Raw genomic sequence first — 21,451 nt, 5'->3', positions numbered from 1 at the left:
AGAAGAGGAGAACGAACGCAGTGTGGCAGAAGGCTCTGGAGTGAAGCTAAGGAGATCGGTGTATGGATCCAGTGAGCCGTCTGGGTGTCCACAAAGGCTTCTGAAAATGGACGGACGTGTGAGGCCAAGATTGGCCCCTGTTAGCGAGTTTCAGTTTGGAGCTGTTGCCACAGAGACCATCGAAGACGCTCTGCTCCACTTGGCCCAGCAGAATGAGCAAGCAGTGAAGGAGTCTGCGGGCTGGATGGGCAGCTTCAGGGAGACCCGAATCGTGGGTGTGGACGCAGGGCCGGGGAGCTGGGTTTCGGGGGGACAGGGGCATCTGTCTTTGAGGCACCAATTTTGAGATTCAGTGTAGTTTATTAATTCAAAGAAGTTGCTGAATGCCAGGTGCTGGGGATATAGTGATGAATAAGATACACCAGCCCCCTACCCTTGATTTCCAAATGTACATTTATTATCCGTGCTGCCTGGGATAGAAAGATGAAATAATAGTCCCTGCTTTCAAACCATGAATGTAATCCTTGGAGAATATTAGGACAAATCTGCAAATGCTTAGGTACAAGTATGGTTAAATAAGTGACATACTACATAAAAAACAAGCTTCTAGGGGGACGAACATGAGTGAGGGGGTGAGGTGGGGGAAGGAGGAATGAAAGGGGTCCTCAGGCACCATGGCAGTGGAAGGAGGCCTTGGAGGAAAGGTGACATTTCATTGGTAAAGATAGTAAAGGGCTCTATGAGTAAAGCCATGGAAATAGGGACGCTTAGGGTAAGCGTGAGCACAGTGTAGTCCAGGTTGGCGGGAGCATGTGGGAAAGCAGTTGAAATCAAGACCAGAAAGGCAGTTTGGAGACATTCCCTGGGGGACTTTGAGCGCCAAGGCGAGGAGTTTATACCTGGCTTGGTAGGGAAGCAAGAAGGCATGGGAGGTGTTTTTGGTTTTTTGTTTTTTAAATATATTTTATTGATTTTTTACAGAGAGGAAGGGAGAGGGATAGATAGCCAGAAACATCCATGAGAGAGAAACATCGATCAGCTGCCTCCTGCACACCCCCACTGGGGATGTGCCTGCAACCAAGGTACATGCCCTTGACCGGAATCGAACCCGGGACCCTTCAGTCCGCAGGCCGATACTCTATCCACTGAGCCAAACCAGGGCGGCATGGGAGGTGTTTTAATATGGGTGTGATGTGACGGGAACCTTGGCCTTAGAAAAAAATATCTTCCCCGTGATGGGGAAGACGGGTTGGAGTAGAGTTGGTGCTTGTAGTTTAGGGCCAAGGGAGTGACAAGGAAGGGTGAATTAAAAACATTTCAGAGGTAAAATATAGGGTTCCACAATGGACGAACTTCAGAAGTGAAGAAGGCAAGGATGACTATGCCACAGAGTTGAGCCCAGGAGCCTGGGAGTGTAGGGGCGCCATTAAGGGAAACGCAAACATGCACGAAACAACACAACAAAAACGGGAGGGAGTGTGACTTTCGTTTGGGAAGGATAATCACTTCGGTTTTGAATCTACTGAGTTTCAGGTGCTTGTAGAAACACTTAGAGGAAGGTTTCTAGCAGGCGGTTTAAAAAGTAAGAGACGTCAGAACCGGAGAGAAAGGTTTGGGAGTTACCGCCATAATGAGACCGCAGAGGCCGAGGATGAGCTACGAGAGGGAGAAAAGAGAAGGTCGAGGACAGCTCCTTGGGAAACGTTTTGTGTTCAGGAAATGGGAGTCCGAAGGAAAGTCATGAAGGAAGTGAAAGGAGTGGTTTGGAAGATAGGGACAGAACCAAGAGATCTTTGGGAGCAAGAGAGTTTCCAGAAGGATGGCAGCAATTTCGGATGCCTCACGGGTGTGAACAACAGGAATGAGGGTGGCAAAAGGGCCACGATGCTTGACAGCTTGGACATACTTGCTGGCCTTGGAGGCCATCATTTCAGCAAGTTGGGAAAAGTAGAAGCCAAATGGCAGAACTTAGGAAGTGAATGACGAGGTGGAAGCAGCAGGCGTAAACCAGGCTTTCAAGAAATTAGATAAAGCCCTCGCTTAAGAGAATAGAAGGGGAGGGTTTTTCAGTTAATAGTTGATCTGAGTATGTAAGTGCAGGAGGTGGAGCCAGCAGCAAGGGCGGGGTGTAACCCTCATCCATTCCACCTAAGCTCAGTTTTCTTGGCAAATTAAAATGGAAAATAGAAACAATTGCCCAGATAACTCAGACCAAAAACAAACAACTACACACACACACACACACACACACACACACACACACACACACACACACACGAAAAACCTCAATTCCATTAAATAATAGGATTGGCTGATAACACACAATTATTCTAGAGTATTTTGCTTAATTGCTTAAACTAATTCTCTTCATTGGACACTGGTAGCAGAGCTTTAGTCTCTGTAATGATAAGGTTTTGGACATACATCTATGTCGTGTGTTGAGTAGATGGTTAAATTATCTTGTGCTACCTTGACTTTCATAGGTCTTTTTTTTCCCTAAGAAAGTCAAATTTTCTCTGAAGACATATGGTAATTGGATTGTATGTGCTTCTTTACCGATCAGTGCCAAAAGTTCCCAGTTCTGCAGCTTTTTTTGAGAACTAACATTTACCCTTGTTTCCGCCCTCTAATGATATTGCAAACTAAATAAAATTCTATCTGGGGCGGTTCTTTCAAAGAGAAACAGGCAGCCTTAAATTTTGCCAAGGTATCTTGCCCTTCCCACCTTCCCAGTGACTCTCCCACCTCCCAAATTGGGCTCTGTTCCCTGATTGGAGGATGTTTCTTCAAAACAAGCCACTCCACCATAACAAACTTGCTCCTGGGAGAGGCTCAGCCACCACAGATTTACCCAACAAACTGGTGGTGGAGAGATGGTGTCCAGCTGTAAGATGAAACGTGTTTGTAAAGCAGTGGGAGTTCTCCAGAGGGTGGTTACTAAACAAACAGTATTATAAAGAATATTGTAGCTCCAGGAGGGACCTTTCTGTTCCTGTCAACATTCCACTGCAAACAGAATATAAGGGTTAGGATGTGTATCCATCCAAGAATCACCCTTGAAGCTGGGGGTTCCCAGCATGGCGTAGAGGCCAATGAAACCAGCTGGTATGTTTGCGTGTAACTGGCTAAGCCTTTTATCAGCTGAGACCCCCAGGAAGGCTCCAGGGTCACTGAGGGGGTGTGGTAAGCCCTTGTGTTTGGCACTCAGTCAGCCTCCTTTTCATGCCTCTGATCTGCCTATTGGCAGAAAAGGAACTAATCTCAGCTTGGGTTGTTTCAGTCTTATCTTTCTCACCTCCCGACCCCCTTCCCTTGGCCCCATCATGGCTTTTACACAATGCCAAGAGTTCACAGAGTGGTTTTGGTTGCACCTTGTGAATTAGGCTCTTCTTTTCTGTTTTGGCAGAGTTTGTTTTTCTCCTGTCTGAACAATGGTGTCTGGAGAAATCTGTGAGCTACCAGGCTGTAGAAATCCTAGAAAGGTAAAGCCCTGAGCATAAGGCCTTTGTAGTGGTACCTCTCAGAATGACTAATATATCCAAATCTTAAAAAAAATACACACCCATAATAGTACTAGTTGCCCCTTACCATGAGACCTGGTTTTGCACCCTCTAGTGCAAATGTAAATTTCTGAGCCAGCGGTTGGTATTGGCGAGGATAAGATGTAGCACAATTTGAAGCAGAAACACCCTGTAGTTTGAGTGTGGATTATTTACTCTCCCCTTCCTTTCTTTTAAGGTTTATGGTTAAGCAGGCAGAGAATATCTGCAGGCAAGCCACAATCCAGCGAAGGGATAAGACAGTGCTTCAGAACTGGAGGGCTCTGAAAGAGCAGCTTTTCAACAAATTTATCCTGCGTCTTGTGTCATGTGTTCAGCTGGCAAGCAAACTTTCTTTCCACTACAAAGTAAGGAGCTGGGGTTGCTCATGGGCACCTGAGTGTTAGAAAGAAACAGGCTCATTCAAAGGTGACAGTGAGAAACCTACTCCTAGGCTAGGTGATACTATTCATGTGGAAATTCCAGAATGTGATTATGCTTCCTAAGCATACCCACACCCACACACACACACACCCCCACACACACAGTCACATAGAGGCAGTTATTAAATAGTCTGAAGTTCTGTTCCCAAAATATAATTGCTGGACAGAGGCCATTGTTCATACAGGTCACCTTTTTTCCCCTTGGACTCAAGGACAGTTTGCATAAAATGTCTGAATTGCCAACATATCAGCATTAAAGGTAAACTATTATGTTTAAAAAGGAAAAAAAATTTTTTCCACATTACTACCCAATGTGTATATAACAAAGTATCATTCATTCAACAAATATTTATTGTCTTCTATGGCCAGATGCTGCACTAGGTGCCATGGCTACAACAGTAAAAATATTGTCTGTGCTCTCAAGGAAGCTATCCAATGGGAGAAGACACACAAGCAAATGATGTGGGAAAGTGTTCTGATTAGTGTCAATACAGAGAGCCATGAATGTACCTCATTAGCCTTGGAGAGTCAAGGAAGTGTATTTAGAGAAAATGACTTCTTGAAGGGGGAGGAGTTGTGGAAGATGGGTGGATCCTAAGGGAAGAGGGAGAGGAGTTAAGAAAAGCAGGAAGAGAGAAGGGGGAGGAAAGGAGGTCCAGATACAGGAAACAGCATTGTAGAGGCTTGGGGAGCTTGGTGGGTTTGAGAGCTGCAAGTTCTATATGACAAGCATTGAGTGTAATAGGGAATTACCAAGGGAAAAGGCAAGATGAAGGCATGGGCTGGATTGCGAAGGGCTTTGTACACTATGCCAAGATGCATGACCTTTATTCTGATACCCTTTCCTCTCCCTCACCGTTTTTCCTTGCCCAGATAATCAGCAACATTACAGTCCTGAATTTCCTCCAGGCTCTAGGATATCTACACACTAAAGAAGAACTGCTGGAGTCAGAGCTTGATATTTTGAAGTCCCTGAACTTCCAAATCAACCTGCCTACTCCCCTGGCATATGTGGAGATGCTCCTGGAGGTTCTAGGTAATTTATTAAGTGTGCCAGGGACTGTGCGTTGGAGTCTTCCATAGAAGGCAATAAGAATGTACCCAAGGGTTTGGGAGCAGTGGGCAGAACCTACCAATGAGGAACAGCAGGAAGCCTGGGCTGATGGAGGGAAGTGCTCTCTCTGGTACTTGTCAGGAAAAGAAACTTAGGTCTCAGCACCTGGCTTCTGTTTGGACTCATGAGGTACTCTCTTACTGCAGGACCAAAGAGTTGATTTTATAGAGAGGCATGAGATAAGAGGGGAACTAACAAATATACTCGAATTGTATATGGAGATTTCTCTACCTTTCCCTTTGTCCTTTAAAATTGACCTCCAGCCGAAACCGGTTTGGCTCAGTGGATAGAGCGTCAGCCTGTGGACTGAAGGGTCCTGGGTTCGATTCCAGTCAAGGGCATGTACCTTGGTTGCGGGCACATCCCCAGTGGGAGGTGTGCAGGAGGCAGCTGATCGATGTTTCTCTCTCATCGATGTTTCTACCTCTCTATCCCTCTCCCTTCCTCTCTGTAAAATATCAATAAAAATATATTAAAAAAAATAAAATTGACCTCCAGCTGAAGAGGTTTCTTACAGTAAAGCAAAACAACCAGGAAGCACATTAGCAGCTCAACAGTTTTATGTTGCATAACAACCGTGATTATGATCAGAAAAGACCCGAATAATGCCCTTTACCATGCCCATACTCCATCTAGGATACAATGGCTGTTTGGTCCCAGCCATGCAGCTGCATGCAACCTGCCTAACCCTGCTCGACCTAGTCTATCTTCTGCATGAACCCATATATGAGAGCCTGCTGAGGGCTTCAATTGAGAACTCCACACCCAGTCAGCTACAAGGGTAAGGCAACCCCTGTAGCATAGGCTCCTTCCAGAAACAGAGTCCAGAATGTAGCATGAGAACTTGGGGAATGGAATTTACCTAGTGAGGCATCCAATCCACAGATAACCTGCACAGGTTATCTGGTTCAAATTAATGTCCAGTATGTTGTCTGGATGCAGATGACTGAGCCCAATCAGCAAAACCCTAAGTGTTTTCACTTTTAAATTTAAATGACTTCAAGTAATTATTTCCTAGTTCTTTCTTTATAGCTGTTTATAATTTGAGATTACCTGACTGCTTTTATAGTCACTTGGGGAATAAAAGCCAGTCACAAGGTTGCAACTTGGACAAAAGTGTTTGATTACTGTAAAGTCAGAATAGTAAAAAGCCTCACAATTACATTTGTTAGGGAGACAGATGGAACAACAAAAGGCCTATAAACCAGACAGGAGGCTCATGTTTAAATCCCAGTTGATTTGGGGGAGGCTGGGAGAAGGTCAATTAACTATTAGTTGACCATTTCTTTCCATGTCTAAAAAATCCATGATGATCAACATCAACAATTGAAGTTCCATGACCCTAAGATTTGGAAGATCAAATTTCAGCTCCAAAATTAATAATGGTTTTAATCACTCAGGGAAAAGTTTGTTTCAGTGAAGGAAGACTTCATGCTATTGGCAGTAGGAATCATTGCAGCAAGTGCATTCATCCAAAACCATGTGTGTTGGAGCCAGGTATGCATCACTGAGCAGGACCAGCATGGTCAGAATTCATTTAATAGAAAGCATTCTCCCATTAGTTAAAGGAAAACAGAAGACTATAAAAGGTAAGTGCCAAGACCCAGAATTAAGATGAATGAGCAGGATTTCAGGGAGGAAAAACTAGGTTAGGACTGAAAAGTGTTCTCTAGTTTTCCTCTTATGAAATTAGAAATGGAGGTCCAAGTTCAGCTTGTTCTCTTTATGATGATAATCTGTTATCATGTTAAAGTCTAATAAATATATTCTCCCAAATAGAGAAAATTTCAAGGCCCAAATATCCCTCTCACCTTTCACAAAACTTATCTCCAGCCCAGTGAAATGTCTAGTAGAAACTTTCCACACTAACACCATCAGGGCAAATGTATCCTAATGCAATTTGGCTACTGGCAAACACGGGGGTCTGGATTTAATCTTCTCTGTAAATACAGAGAAACAAAAAAATTTATATTTGGCTTGAGAGACCAGCCCAAGCAATTTGTGCACTAAAACATGTTGAGATGATTTAGTAATAAAAAATCTGTCTCTGTTTCTGAAGGTTGTGGGGCACTTGCAGAGCATCACGGGTATTGCCTTGGAGAGCATTGCTGCATTCTCTTATGCAATCCTGATGCACAGCGTGGGAGCCAACACTCCGGGGCGACAGCAGCCTATTCCTCCCCACCTGGCAGCCAGAGCTCTGAAGGCTGCTGCTTCCTCCAACACATGAAGCAGACAGAATCTGCCAAACAGAAACAGCCTTCCATCACTGCACTCACCCCTCCCTTTGTTTACTTTATACTCAGGGTACAAAAGTTTCAAGTATCTTTTGAACTGTGTTTTGTATTCCAACTTGATGCTTATTTTCCTGCATCAGAGAAAGAGTTAAGGTGGACAAGCATGTCCTTTTTGCCATATCAGAATGAAAATGTAAGAAGTTAAGAAAGATAGAATATTAGTGAAGTTGGTTCATTTTTGTTTAGCAAGATATTTATGGCTTTTCTTTTAATTGTTCCTTTCATTGAGAGAATATCAGACATGGAGATTAGTATTTACCAAGGGCTCAAAAACTGAGACCATCTGGGTGACCTTGACTGAGCAAGAAGGCAGACTGTATTTCTCCTTCAAGTTAAACATCTGTTGTTAAGATCTAAAAAAATAGGGTTTTCTTTATAGCTATTTTCACTAGTCTTCTTAAAAAGAAGATGTTTCTACAGAATTTCCACATACCTGCACTTGAACTCAATTCTCCCAGAGTACAAACTACTCTATTTTAAAGAAAAATCCAACAGTGTATCATGGGCAGTTATCAGACTGCAGCAAATCTTTTATTACAAATAATTCTCTACATAATGTCTCCAGGAGTATCAAACCCCATTTCATATCTCTAACACAGAGCAGACAGGCATTCAGTACTAGAACCAAGTGAGAAGTGTTAAATTTCAAGCTTCTGATCACATCACACGGTGACCAAAGCTTATATGTCATTTTCTCACATTATTCAAAACTGCGCGTCTCATACATCTCATCGTCTCAGTGGAGACAAAAGTTTCTATTTAATATTAAGTGCAGGAAGTTGAGAGAGATAAATTACAGTGAAAACACATCGATTTCAATTCAACTCAGTTACAAACAAAAACAGAAGCAAATTTAAATTAGTTGCTTTAAGGGGAGAGAGGGAAAGGAAGGCTTGGGGTTAAGAGTCAAAACTGTAACAAGGCTGGTAGCTATACATGGCATGTATAGCTCTGGGAACTATTTGCCATGTGATATTTTACAATAAAGTGGCTTTTGTAGATTTTTTCTTTTTTTGGTCTTGTAAACATGTGTTTAATAGTACCCAAACTTAATTTAAAACTTTTCAAACAAAACAAAATTTAAAGCCTTTAAGGCAAACATCCCGCTAAGGAAAACAAAGTCATTTATTATAAAACTGTGAGGACACCCAAGCAAGACCCCACTTAAGATTCGTCAGCATGAACTTGAGAGCTTTTGTCCACTGTTCCTCAGAGTTAAACTGGGTTTTGATGGAATAGGAGCCGCCGCTGCCTCCTGTGTCTTCAATCTTGCCTTTTTCCACATCCATCCTGCAGATGAACACAGCAGAGCTCATTAGTAACTGAGATCTGATTTAAGTCAGTTCAGGCAAATGGGCAGGGACTTAATCATGGGACCATTCACGTCATTTTATCTATTAAAGAACTTGGCAAGAAACGGTAGTGTATTTTGGATTTACTTGAAAGCCAAAAGTCAAGAAGGCTGTCACAAGAGCCTCATTGTCATTTGGAGTACAGGGACAGGACACACACCCAAACAGATGACAAGCCTGGAGCGGAGGCAAAGTGAGGGTTACAGTACTCCTCACTGTTTTCCTAGGCATCCCTGAACTCATGGGAGGGAAGGGAGCAGAAGAAAAGAAACGCTTTGTTTTGGGGTGACAGAAGCAGCTCAGCTTTACTCTCTTGAACTAAGGTCTCTATCCATCACCAGGCTCCTACACAATTTGACCAAAGGAAGCATGCCTGAGTATTTCCAGGGCCTTAAGAAAAAACATTCCTGAAATTGGAGACTGGGCATGAGCTCCATAGCAAGAAAATCCCCCAAACTACCTAAGACAGCATTCTTTTCCTCCAGGAGTCAGGTGGTCACATTCTGTCCTACTTGTAGCGTTAGATCACTCTTTGCCCATCAGTGTCATGTGATTTTGTACCATTTCTGCTTTCCCACCATTCATACTATGTTTTGCCTCCATTCTTATTGTCCCTTCAATTCTGCTCAATTTTGTCCTACTCTAGATTCACTCAGCATTGGGGGATACTGACCTGTAAGGAAGACAAAATCGTGTCTCGCCTTTCTCAACCTCTTCTTTGAACTGCTGCACACAGTCCAGGAAAGCCACCATTGCATGATCAAACTTGTTGTCCCAGAAAAACCGCAACCCCCCAGAACAGTATAACGGCAGCTCCTGCCCAAGAAGAGAGAACTGGCTATGGGTGTGGCACCAGGATGGGCTATCAGAGATTGTTCCCAATCCTACCAATCTCTCAAGTCATGTTCTTTCTGTATTCCACTGAAAACCGTAACCCTGGGAAAATAACAATGCACCTAGAACTTTTTTATTATCAATGGAAATGTATTAAACATCTACCTCACAGTGATTCCTTCCCCACCCTAGAGCACACATTCTCCTCTGATCTGCCCATATCCCTTCTCAACAGACTGTAAAAAAAAACCCTCATTTTCTCTCTAGGCCTCAAAGAGCTAATCCTGAATGGACAAGACATTGGCTCCTCATGAGATATTTGTCTAGGAAGGAAACTGAATAATGTCATTATCAAGAATAAACTGTTGTGTTTTTTTTCAGGAGGTATAAAAATTCTGTATTCCAGTGAAAATGGAGTTTCCCAGAGTACCTTAGATTTGTCTGTCAGAGACTCCAGGTATGAATGGTTTCCATAGGGAACAAGTCGATACCTAAAAAGGAGATGCACACAGAGATGGATATAGGGCTCCTCCAAAAGTGATTATTGGGATGTTAGAATCCAATGATTTTCAGACTTCATCTTACCTCTTTTATTATTTCCACCCTCTCTCTCACCTCCCTATAGGCTCCATGTTTAAGATTTTGCTTAATGAACAAAGTACATATATAATTGTCTGGGAGGCCTTTGTGGATGAATGTATGTTTTGGTTTAGATTTGAAAACAAAAACTGAAAATAGCTTGAGGAACACTAAAGTTCTGGAGATACTGGTGGGCTGGGGACCATTGCAGCTTGAGGACTGCTTGATCAATAGAAAGAGCCCTATGGTGAGCGGAAAACCAGAAACAGACAGAAAACTCCCAGGCTATTGGGAGTAAGGGTTCCTGCCATAGCGGACAGCAGTACCAGTATGGAGATACAAATATCAAAGACATACCATACCCCAAGAAAGGGCTACATATCTTACCTCTGAAATTTCAGACCCATCTTATTGGCCAGGGCATGGAGCAGCAACACTGTCTGGCCCCAAGCGGCATTAATCTCATTCCATTCCACAGGAACACTGGGCAAGCGACCCAGCCTGAAGTTATTAATTGTGCCAAACTGTCCACTATGCCTATAGAAGAAGGCAAAAGGACAGGGAAAAATACAGGGAGAACTTAAAACTTAGCAACTTCTAAGATTCCTGCTCTTACCTAAAACCTAACATAAATCTCCCTCCTTATCTTCAGATTCATATAGCCACGTTCTTCTTCGTACTTTAAATACATGTCTAAAATGTGAGTCATCTTTCCACCTGCTGCTCAGATGCCAAAGCAGAAATTGGAGCATTATCCTTGAATGCTCTCTCCCTTCAAGAAAGCATCAAACTCTGTTCATTTTACTTCCTAAATCTCTTCAATCTGTCCACTTCTCTCCAAACTCAATGCCATTACTTTCTTTTTCTATTTAGATTCCTACTAACAAGTTTCCTTACCAAAAATAGTACCCTCTTCCCTCAAGTCATTTCTCACATTTCAGGTAAAGTTATTACAAATGCAAATGTAATTATGTCACTTCCCTGCCTCAAATGCTTCAATGACTCCCACTGCCTTTTTTTATTAAATATATTTTTTTATTGATTTCAGAGAGGAAGGGAGAGGGAGAGACAGAAACATCAATGATGAGAGAGAATCATTGATTGGCTGGCTCCTGCATGCCTCACACTGGGGGTCAAGCCCGCAACCCAGGCATGTGCCCTGACCGGGAATTGAACCGTGACCTCCTGGTTCATAGGTTGATGCTCAACCACTGAGCTACACCAGCTGGGCTACCACTGCCTTTTGGATAAAGTCCAAATCCCTTCATGATACCTACAAGGTACTTTAGGAACTGGTAACTCTCCAGTTTCATATCCTATCATTCTCCCCTTTACACTCTAGTCACAATAAGCTCCTTTCAGTTCTCTGAATTCACCACTCCCACTTTCCTGTTTCTTTGCACATGATGTTCTCTCTGACAGGAACAACCCCCTCTTCTGCAGACTTCTATTCACATCTCAGCTTAAACATCAACCTCCTCTGAGGGAACTTTCCGTGTGGCCTGCTCACTTTGGGTAAAGTGCCCTTATGTGTTCCCACAGCACCCTAGGTTAACCATTATCAATCTGTATTACAAGTGCCTATTACTTATTCATCTCTTCCACTAGATTATAAACAACTAGAAGGTAGAATGCATATTATTTGCTGTTGCCATCCTAGTGCTTAGAATAGTGCCTACCACACAGTAGATGCTCAATAGATACTAGTTAAATGGATAAAACATCAAGTAAATTAATACATGAATGACCCTACAGGTAAGAAATCAGCTCCAGGCAGAGGACCAGAATTTCATGTGGCTGGAGGGCTCAGATCTGTCCCTTTCCTTGGAAGAGTGGATGGCACCAAGCTTTAGAATTCCAATGCCCTGACTGTGCCTAGCCCATCACAAGGAATGGGAAAAAACCTAGATGGGATGAAAATGATATACAGCCCTATTTTGTGGGAGGTGGGCACCCTGGCTTAGTGGTCAACAGCTAAGGTCCAGATATGTAGTGCTTTCCAGACACTCCTCACCCTCCAGCCTTCATTACCAAATGTGGAAGGTTGCATTAAAGACGTTGGTTTTCTTCAGCTTGTCCAGCTGCATCTGGGCATAACGCATCTGGTTTTCTACACTCTTCAGCTCATCATCCAGTTCCAGCTGTTGTCGTTTAAACTCACTGTATTCCCTCTGATACCTGTGAGCAGCCAAAGCGGCCATTGAAGGCTGTTAATTTGGGGGCTAAAGTTTCTCTGTTATCACCCTCCTTAAGGATTTCTTTTTGTGATTATGGTTACATCTAGTTATAGCATCATTTAGATTTGTCACAGATCCCACTCAAAGGAACATACTTGCCCCAGTTGTTTTGCCTGGGAGGGACAGGAATGTCTCAAATTCCAGCTGCCCATATGCAAAAAGGGGAGGAAGAAAGGACTCTTCCAAACCAGGCCAAACACCTCTTGGATGTCTGACCTTTTCCAGAATCAAGGTGAAATGTGTCAAGACTGGCTTCTTCATGTCTTGGCCATAACTGAACTCCTATAACTTCACCTCTACATTCTTATTGTCCTTTAAACAGTAAACACCATTTCCAATGAAACTTGTTACACTGCTCTGTGAAAAATTAACTTTTTGTTCTGTCCTTCACTTCCCCTATTTCAGTTAATGTGGACACTGTGTCTCCTCCAATACACAGAGGGTTCTCTCAGGTCGAGAGCACCAATGAAATTTTTGAGCTGAGAAGGAATGAATGTGGGCCAATATGCTCATCTCTCCAGAGCAGGATGCCAGGTGCAGAGGCTAACTTACCCAAATGAGCCCTGTTCCCTACAGCACAGAGCTGTGACTACAACCCTGGATCTCCCCTCTCTATTTAATCAACATGCTTTTTTTACTAAGTCATGTTGACCCTTCGTACATAACTCTTGAAACAAATCTCTAGAAACATGGCCTGGGAACAATATGCAGGATCCAGAGCAGACATGCTGCAGAATGACAACTGAATGCAGCTTATAAACTAATCAGACACATTCAGCTGGAAGCCATTTCCCCTCCTGGAGCTTTCAGGGCAGGAAATTAGAATAGGGTGATCACTTACTGAGCCTCCTCCTGATCCAGTCTCTCAGCTTCAGCCTGGACCTTTTCGAGATTTTCTGCCACTAATTTACGGCTCTTTTCCACATCTTCCAGCTCCTGAATCAGCCTCTCCTCCTCTAAAGCCAGCTCCTTTAGCTCCATCTGTAGCTGTTCACTGTCATCCTCATTCATTTGCTCTAAGATCTCCAAACAGCGCCTGCCAAGGACAGAGAGTATGCTTGCAGAAGGAACCTGTTATTCTGTTTACCTGAGCTAAGCATAACTCTTGGGTAAGAACCAGGCAGTCTCAGAGCAGTGACGGCTCTAAGACCCAGATGTCAGTTTCCAGGCCCTGGCTCTGGAGGCACTCACTTGTAGTTCTGACACTCATTTTCAGTGACGTTGAGCTGAGTGTCCAGCTGGTCTAAAAGAGTATCTGTGCATTCCTCACACAGTGGGTGATCCACATCTGTCTGGCCTGACATGATGTCAAAAAGGTCCCCAGTGACCTGGAAGTATGGGAGAGTCAGGGTAGGGCCTGCCCCATGCTACCTGCCCACACAACCCCCTCTACCAGCCATGCCCACTTCTTGATGCTGGAATGAGGCCGACTTGCCTTTAGTCTTCGGCTGAGGTTCTCCATGGTTCCGCCATCAGATGCCTCCCCAATCAGAGTGAAGCTGTTGGCACTTTCTGTAGACATCATCCTGCAGACAGCCCCCCGCCCATGGGCCACATGAGGGAGCAGAGAGGCCTCCTCCACCTACTGCGGTGCCAGTGGCAGAGACTCTCAAGCATCAGCTGAGGGGCCTCAAGGTGCATACCCACTCCTAGCCCGACTGACCTCCCAAGGGTACCTCTCTCCCAAGGGAAGGCCATGCTGGTCTTCCACAGGGGCACTCAGCACGAAGGTTGGCCTGGACAGACTAAGGAGGGAGAAGGGGCATCAAAAACTGATGTGTGTGTGTCTATAATAGAAAAGGAAGGAGAATCTGGAAAGACCATTTTTTAATATTACTCCCCTTGACAGCCACCTTCACATGCATCAACAACTAAGAACCTAAACATCTAACATTAGCTATTCTTAAACTTTTCAAGAGCCCATCTCTTTTATTATTGACTTTTCTCACTTCTTTATCATGAGAGCTATTGTCTCTTTCCACGTGTAAATGGCTACAGGAAAAACTCAATTAGTATTGGAAGGTGATGGGCCAAGTATAAGGAATGCATCTTTTTTGGAGGAGCCAAAAGGCTGGGTGATGACACATCTCTATCACCTGACTCCAGGTCTCAATTGTGGGTTAAATTAAAATTCTACTAGTCTTTGGCAAGAAGCAGGGGGCTGAAGAGTAGTAGGCACCTGGCTGGGGGGATGAATCTGCGAGAGACACCATCCTGACGAGTTTCAATAAATGGCTCCTGGGAACGAAATAAGAGGACATTAGAATTTTGGCAGCTTAGAACTATTTGGCTCTATCCTTGATCTACAACCACAAGACAATAAACCAGACTTAACTGGGTATTACCTAGCCAATCCTTAAATACTAAGACACACCCCAAGTCCCATTTGATATTTTTATGGGAAATAGCATTCCCTATGTTATATTCAATTATAATTAAATATGCATTTTCTCAACACTTACTAGTCAGGGATAAGGGTGAGATGCCCTAAATATCATGGCACAAGGAAAAAGCCAGATTAGACTACAATAAGTTTGGCATGGCAAAGAAAAAAGTAGGTAATTTATATGTTTTAAATACATTGATATAATTTATATGTGATCAAAAACTTATATGTGTCTTTGGCAATGAAAATAATCACTGAAGTGATCACAGTTTAAAAATGACATGTTCTCAAAAAAAAAAAAAAAAAGACATGTTCTCTAATGACAATCCCCCCCTGGCTAGGGTAATCATATAATTTGTTGCTGAAACCAAGATACTTTTGAGAATGGAGAGGAGTGGATATTAATAATTAGCTAGGACAACAGATGTAAACCAGGATGCCCTGAGATAACCTTGGATATATAGGTCATCTCATCTCTCACCTATAATGGCTTACAATTCTGCATGAAATAAAGAAGAACCTCCATGTTTTTAAATGGATGACTCTTTCAGTAACCCTGTAACCTCAGTACAATAATCCACAGTGGCTTGATCATGTAGAATGTCTGGTTAACCACAGATCCCAAAAGTCTGTGGGCTCTAGAAGCACCAAGTACCTTGGAGAAACCCGGTTTGTATTCCAGTGTTTCCTACCTCTCCTGAGTTACCCTCTTCCTCCTGGGTCTCTCCTGATTTCACCTGGGCAGTGGCAAGTAATGGAGCTAAGGGCAAGGAAAATATTGAGTCAGAAAGAATCTTATCAAAGGAGTGGGTATAAAAGTATAGAAAAAAAGCCCTGGCTGGCACGCTCAGTGGTTAGAGCATCAGCACGCACATCAAGGGCATGAACCTGGGTTGCAGGTCCGATCCCCGGTCCCAGGAGGCAACCAATCGATGTGTCTCTCTCACATCAATGTTTCTCTGTCTCCCTCCCCGCCTTCCACTCTCTCTGGAAATCAATGGGAAAAAAAATATCCTTGGGTGAGGATTAACAACGATAACAAAAAAGTATAGAAAAAGAATTGTAATTATACTCATAACCACCCCCACCTATACCTTTTTCTTAAAGTACCATTTACACAAAGAAATCTTTCTTTAACCCCATTAAATGAGATTAAGGAGTTGTTAAATTTTTTCCAGTATAATCTCTATATTAAAAGGCTAATATGCTAAGTATCCTTCTCTCTATCCAGGTAATGATGTTAAGTAGCAACACCTGGCTTCCTCTCCCTAGTGACGACTAGCCTCCTTGCAGTTTCTTCATAGCTAGTGCAAACATTTCGCACTTTAACCAAATGTCTGTGAAGTGTTTTCCCGTGCCTCATCTCATTTTACCCTCACAGAAGTCCTGGAGTAGGTAGATAGGAGACTTGGTGGAATCCTATTTTCTTTTCATTAACCGGAAAACAGAGATTTAGAAAGCTTAGAAACTTGACCTGACTGAAAAGGCTCGGTCCTTAGCACTGCCGTGGTTTTCTCACTGCACAGAATATAGTCAAACATGGCTGCAGTTAAATCTTTTACCCTTTTATCTCTCTGTGTGATCTACAATAATAATCTGCTTTGGCTGATATTTACTGCTGTGTTGCTGACAATTACCTGAAAGAGAAGTTGGTGTGCTTCACTGGGCTGGGAAAAGTTTAGCTACATCAGAAAGCAGGTCTAATTAAGCAAGTTTATTCTATATCTATAAAAGGCTAAGGTGACTCGTGATACATATAAAGCTCTTGCTGGCACCAATAGCAGGTGTGTGTTTCGATCTGTCATTGTCGATGGTGAATTTGGTTGACACTTCTATTATAGAGAAAGGGCGAATAGCGATATTAAAATATTTCTTCTAATTAATTTCCTTCCAATGTGCATGAATCCGTGCACCGGGCCACTAGTGATATCATGGTTATGTTTTTAAAGATGCCTTATCTTTCAAAAATAGTTACAAAATATTAACTGTATTTATGTTTGGGATTTACTTCAAAATAATTTGGGCCCTGGCCAGTGCTCAGTGGTTAGAGCATCAGCCCACAGACTGAAGGGTTGGTCAAGGGCATGCACTTGGTTGTAGGCTTGATCCCCTGCCCCAGTCGGGGTGTGTGCAGGAGGCAACCAACTGATGTGTCTCTCTCACATCGATGCTTCTCTCTCCCCTATTTTCCCCTCCCTTCCACATTCTCTGAAAATCAATGGGAAAATATCCTCCCCTAAAAAAAAAAAAAAATCTATATACATAAAAGCCTAAGTGACCATTACGACAGAATGGCTGTACAACTGGTTGCTATGATGTGCACTGACTACCAGGGGGCAGACGCTCAACTCAGGAACTGCCCCCAGGCCCCCACTGCTGATGGGGCCTGCCGGCCAACCCCTCCGGTCCCTCCCCCCAGCCGGCAGGTCCCAATTGCCCGATTGGGGCTAGGCCCCGGGGCTGGAACGGGGAACTGAGGTTGGGTGGCAGTGGATGGGGCTCCTTTCCCAGGGGGGCCAAGGGCCGGCTCCCTCCTTGTGGCTGGTGGCCAACCCCCCACGTCCCTCCCCCTTTTTCTCCCCCCTGAATAGGGAACTGGGGGTGGGTGGGGAGGAAAGGAGGCAGCAGGGAACCTGATCGGCCCTGATCACCAGCCAGGCCTAGGGACCCGACCCATGCATGAATTTCGTGCACCAGGCCTCTAGTCCTATATAATAAAACTCTAATATGCAAATCAACTGAACAGTAGAATGACTGGTCACTATGATGCACACTGACCACCAGGGGGCAGACTCTCAATGCAGGAGCTGCCCCCTGATGGTCAGTGCACTCCCACAGGGGTAGTGCCTCTCAGCCAGAAGTCAGGCTCACAGCTGGTGAGCACAGCGGCGGTGGTGGGAGCCTCTCCCACCTCCGCGGCAGCGCTAAGGACTGAGCCTAAGCCTGCAGCCAGCAGGACATCCCCTGAGGGGGTCCCAGACTGCGAGAGGGTGCAGGCTTGGCTGACGGACATCCCCCCTTCCCAGTGCATGAATGTTGTGCACCGGGCCTCTAGTATATATCTATAATAATAATAATGATAATAATAAAAGTGTAATATGCTAATTACACCAGACATCCTTCCGGATGAAACCAGGGCTGAGACTGTGAGGGAAGCCTGGGTCCCGGGTGCTAGAGAGAAGCCGGTGCCCGCAGCCGGGGGAAGGAAGGCCTGCTCTTGCACGAATTTCGTACATCGGGCCTCTAATATATATATATCCTCCAGTGAGGATTAAAAAAAAAAGAATGTTAAAAATAATTTGGGCCCTGGCTGATTTGGCTCAGTGGATAGAGCATCGGCCTGCAGACTGAAGGGTCCCAGCTTCGATTCCGGTCAGAGGCACGTGACCGGGTTTCGGGCTCAGTCCCCAGTGGGGGGCGTGCAGGAGGCAGCCAGTCAATGATTCTCTCTCATCATTGATGTTTCTATCTCTCTCCCTCTCCCTTCTTCTCTGGAATCAATAAACATATACTTAAAATTTTTTTTAAAAAAAAATAAAAATAATTTGGGGTGGGAGAATAGATGGGGCTAAATGAAACATTATTAAATATGCATTAATAATTGTTGAAGGTAGGTGTTTTTAACAAAGTGAACAAACAAATTAAGTGAGTGGGGATGGGAGGTGAGTGAAGATACAGAGAACACAAGAATGAGAATGTAGCTAGTTGTTGAAATTGGGTGATAGATACAAGGGAGTTCATTATGCTATTCTCTTGGCTATATATTTAAAAATTTTCCATAATAAAAAGTTTAAAATAAAGAGTTAATTCTCCTCAAAGAGAGAAATCAGGTAGTAACATTAGCTAACATTTACTGAGTATTATTTGCCCAGCATATTCCTAAGTATTTATGTTCTTTGTCATATATGATTCTTAAAACTACCTTGAGATTGTTTTATGTTTTACTGATGAAGAAACCAGGACCTAGAGAGGTGATGTAACTTGCAAAGTCATCCAACTAGTAAATGACAGCCAGGATTTAAATCCAAGCAGGCTGACTCCAGATCCTTGAGCTTATTTTTTAATGTGTTTTCTTTTTACACTTACTTTCAGAGAGACAGTAAGGGAGATAGAATGATAGAAACACTGACGAAAGAGGGACATCATCTCACGGGAATCGAACCCCAAGACCTCTCCACGCTCAAGTGCTGAGCCACACGGGCCAGGCTCCTTGAGCTTACTTTAACTACTTATTCAGTTTTCTCTTTTAAAAACTACATCTCACTTCCTGGGTCTATGGGAATTGTTCCTCCATTTACTAGCTGTTGAACACTGGGTAAGTCACTTAAGTTTTCTGAGCCTCAACTCATTTGTAAAACGATCCCTAGGGGTTGTTGCAGGGACTAAACTAAGTAATGCATGTAATGCACGTGGTATATGGTAAGTTCTCAAAATGTGCCCTTTGTTATTACATGTACATATTCCTTTACTCTGAAAGAGTAGGAGTAAAAAAACCAAGGACGTTTCCTTGTTATAGAAAGCTCTCCGAGGCGCACTGAGTCAGAAGTCCCTTATGTTCCGGATAAGAAAACGGAGCCAGAGAGACTAAGTGACTTTTCTAGGTTTACACGGGAGTCTGCGGCAGACTACACGGATAGACACCTTAAGACCTACATCTCCAAAGCTGCCCACTTTCAACGATTTTGACCACCCTCTTTGCAAGGGTCTCGCTGACCTGTGAGCTCCTGGATGGTGACACGGTCCAGGATCTTGAAGCTCGTGTCCAGTTTTAGGGGCTGGCTGCAGCGCTGGCACACGAAGCTCACCTGCATGGTGCTGCTGGACGTCTTAGATCCCTCCATCCCTGCGGCGATGGAGAGGAGGCGATATTAGGGAGAATCGGCGCCCTTGAATCCCCAGTTTGGGGCTATTGAAGGGGGAAAATCCCGCTCGCGCCGTTCTCTCTAGGGACGGTACGATAGCAAGTGGACCTGCTTCCGGGGCAGCCCCGGCAAAAACAGTTTACAGCCCGGAGGGGAGGCAATAAGCAACGTCAGGGTTCCCAGGCTCCCTTCTAAAGTCGCGGTTCAGCCCTCGACGCTCTTCACCTCGGAGTCCAGAGCCCGCCACCCTGCTCCGGTCTACCGCGGGGGCACTACGGCCTCCGGGCTGCCCTGGAGGGAGGCCTCCAGAACTGCCATCATCCAGTCTTCAGCTACTTCCCGGTGGGCCGGGGGAGGACTTCCGCCATGACCGGATGTGACGCCACGACAGCGGCAGCTGCAGGAGGAGCCAGTAGGTCGGTGCAGGTCCACCCACTTTGGGGCCGTGCTGCGGCCCCTAGAGGCTGAGCTGGGAAACGCGGCCGGCGTCGGCGGCTGAGGTAGGTTGCCTGGGGTGGAAGGACCGAGTAGGGAGAGATGGAGTCGTCTCTGCCATCCTCTAATTCAGTGACTTTTCTTTAGATTTGTCACTTCTGAGCAGAGCCACTTTAGTTCTTTCTGCAGTATCAGTTTTATTTTTATTTATTTTTTTAGTATTTTTTTTATTGACTTCAGAGAGGAAGGGAGATGGAGAGAAAGATAGAAACATCAATGATGAGAATCATCGATCGGCTACCTCCTGCCAACCCCCACTGGGTTTGGAGCCCACAACGGGAGCATGTGCTCCTGACCAGAATCGAACCTGGGACCCTTCAGTCGCAGGCCGATGCTCTATCCACTGAGCCATACCAGCTAGGGCTGCAGTATCAGTTTTAAAAGTTTCTCCTTGGGAGAAAGTTTCTTTCAAACACCCCCGAGAGAGTGTCTACACTTGGAGGGGAGGTAAATTTTGTTTTATATTATAAAATTTCAATTATTAATTGGAGAAAGTCGAGCACTTCAGATATTGAAACATATAAAGATGTTATAAAATATAAAACTAAAACATTTTTGTCTTTATGCAGAAATAGAGATCAGTAAAACAGAATAGAGTTCAAAAATAGACCAAGTATATAGGGGGATTTAGTATGTGATAAAGCTAGTCTTTCAAATCAGTGAGAAAATGATCTACTTAATAAGTGATGAGTGGGGCCTAAGAGCCTTGTAGATAGCAGTGAGCTGAATCTTCTACTTCACTATTTACACCAAAAGAGGTTTGTAGTTATTCACAAATTTAAGCATAAAAAATATGATGATTAAAAGTACTAGATGAAAGCATGTGTGAATATTTTTAATAATCTTGGAGTGGAGAAGGTCTAAGCAGGACATGAAAATCAGAAGCCAAAAAAGGGGAATACTGAATTTTACTCCTTAGAAATGAAAACTTTTAGAACTGGAAAAAAACTTACAAAAGAAAAATGTGGAAAAAAGTTGCAGCTCAAAAAATAGAAGGCAAATTTCCTTTATATGCATAATTCTATACAATCAATAAAAATACCAACAGGCCAGTATGAAATGGGCAAAGCATATGAAAAAGCAGATCACAAAAACAAATGGTTGATAAAGAAATAAAAAGACTTTACTTAGGGCACCCATAGACCTTCAAAGGACCTTTTCTTTAGGTCATACTCCTCAGAGAGTCTTCTCCCCCCCCCTTTTATTCTTAAAGAATTTTTTTAAAGCTTAAATTTGTATATTAATTTAGGACTTTATTTAGAAGTATAGGCTATCTTTGGTGGCAGCAGTATATTCTGCAATGTTTCATAGAT

General features: G+C 43.7%; 2 protein-coding genes across 4 annotated transcripts; one reads left to right on the top strand and one right to left on the bottom strand.

Moving 5' to 3' along the window:
- Positions 1-106: 106 nt before the first annotated feature.
- On the top strand, positions 107-7,326 carry CNTD1 (cyclin N-terminal domain containing 1; the record flags this gene model as incomplete). The annotated part of the gene is made up of 7 exons (XM_080679683.1): positions 107-275; positions 3,407-3,482; positions 3,739-3,907; positions 4,856-5,018; positions 5,733-5,877; positions 6,497-6,593; positions 7,156-7,326. 7 exons carry the CDS (start codon positions 107-109, stop codon positions 7,324-7,326), a joined length of 990 nt encoding a protein of 329 aa, XP_080535809.1.
- Positions 7,327-7,892: 566 nt separating this feature from the next.
- On the bottom strand, positions 7,893-20,152 carry BECN1 (beclin 1). Of its 3 annotated transcripts, XM_080678394.1 has the most exons (12): positions 19,869-20,152; positions 19,496-19,624; positions 15,474-15,541; positions 14,575-14,633; positions 13,831-13,921; positions 13,587-13,723; positions 13,237-13,431; positions 12,190-12,336; positions 10,546-10,695; positions 10,010-10,070; positions 9,419-9,561; positions 7,893-8,683 (listed from the first exon to the last, which is right to left on the bottom strand). In XM_080678394.1, the coding sequence occupies exons 2-12, from the start codon at positions 19,620-19,622 to the stop codon at positions 8,515-8,517; spliced, it is 1,347 nt and encodes a 448-aa protein (XP_080534520.1). In that variant the 5' UTR covers positions 19,623-19,624; positions 19,869-20,152; the 3' UTR covers positions 7,893-8,514. The 3 variants fall into 3 exon arrangements, with proteins under 3 accessions (XP_080534520.1, XP_080534522.1, XP_080534521.1); XM_080678396.1 differs by lacking the exon at positions 9,419-9,561 and having other exon boundaries at positions 19,869-20,021; XM_080678395.1 differs by lacking the exon at positions 15,474-15,541 and having other exon boundaries at positions 19,869-19,992.
- Positions 20,153-21,451: the final 1,299 nt, after the last annotated feature.

Source organism: Plecotus auritus (assembly GCF_963455305.1).
Source record: "Plecotus auritus genome assembly, chromosome: 7".
NCBI classification, from domain to species: Eukaryota; Metazoa; Chordata; class Mammalia; order Chiroptera; family Vespertilionidae; genus Plecotus; species Plecotus auritus.
The sequence above is the reverse complement of the archived record's forward strand: the minus strand, read 5'-3'. Positions and strand labels throughout refer to the sequence as shown.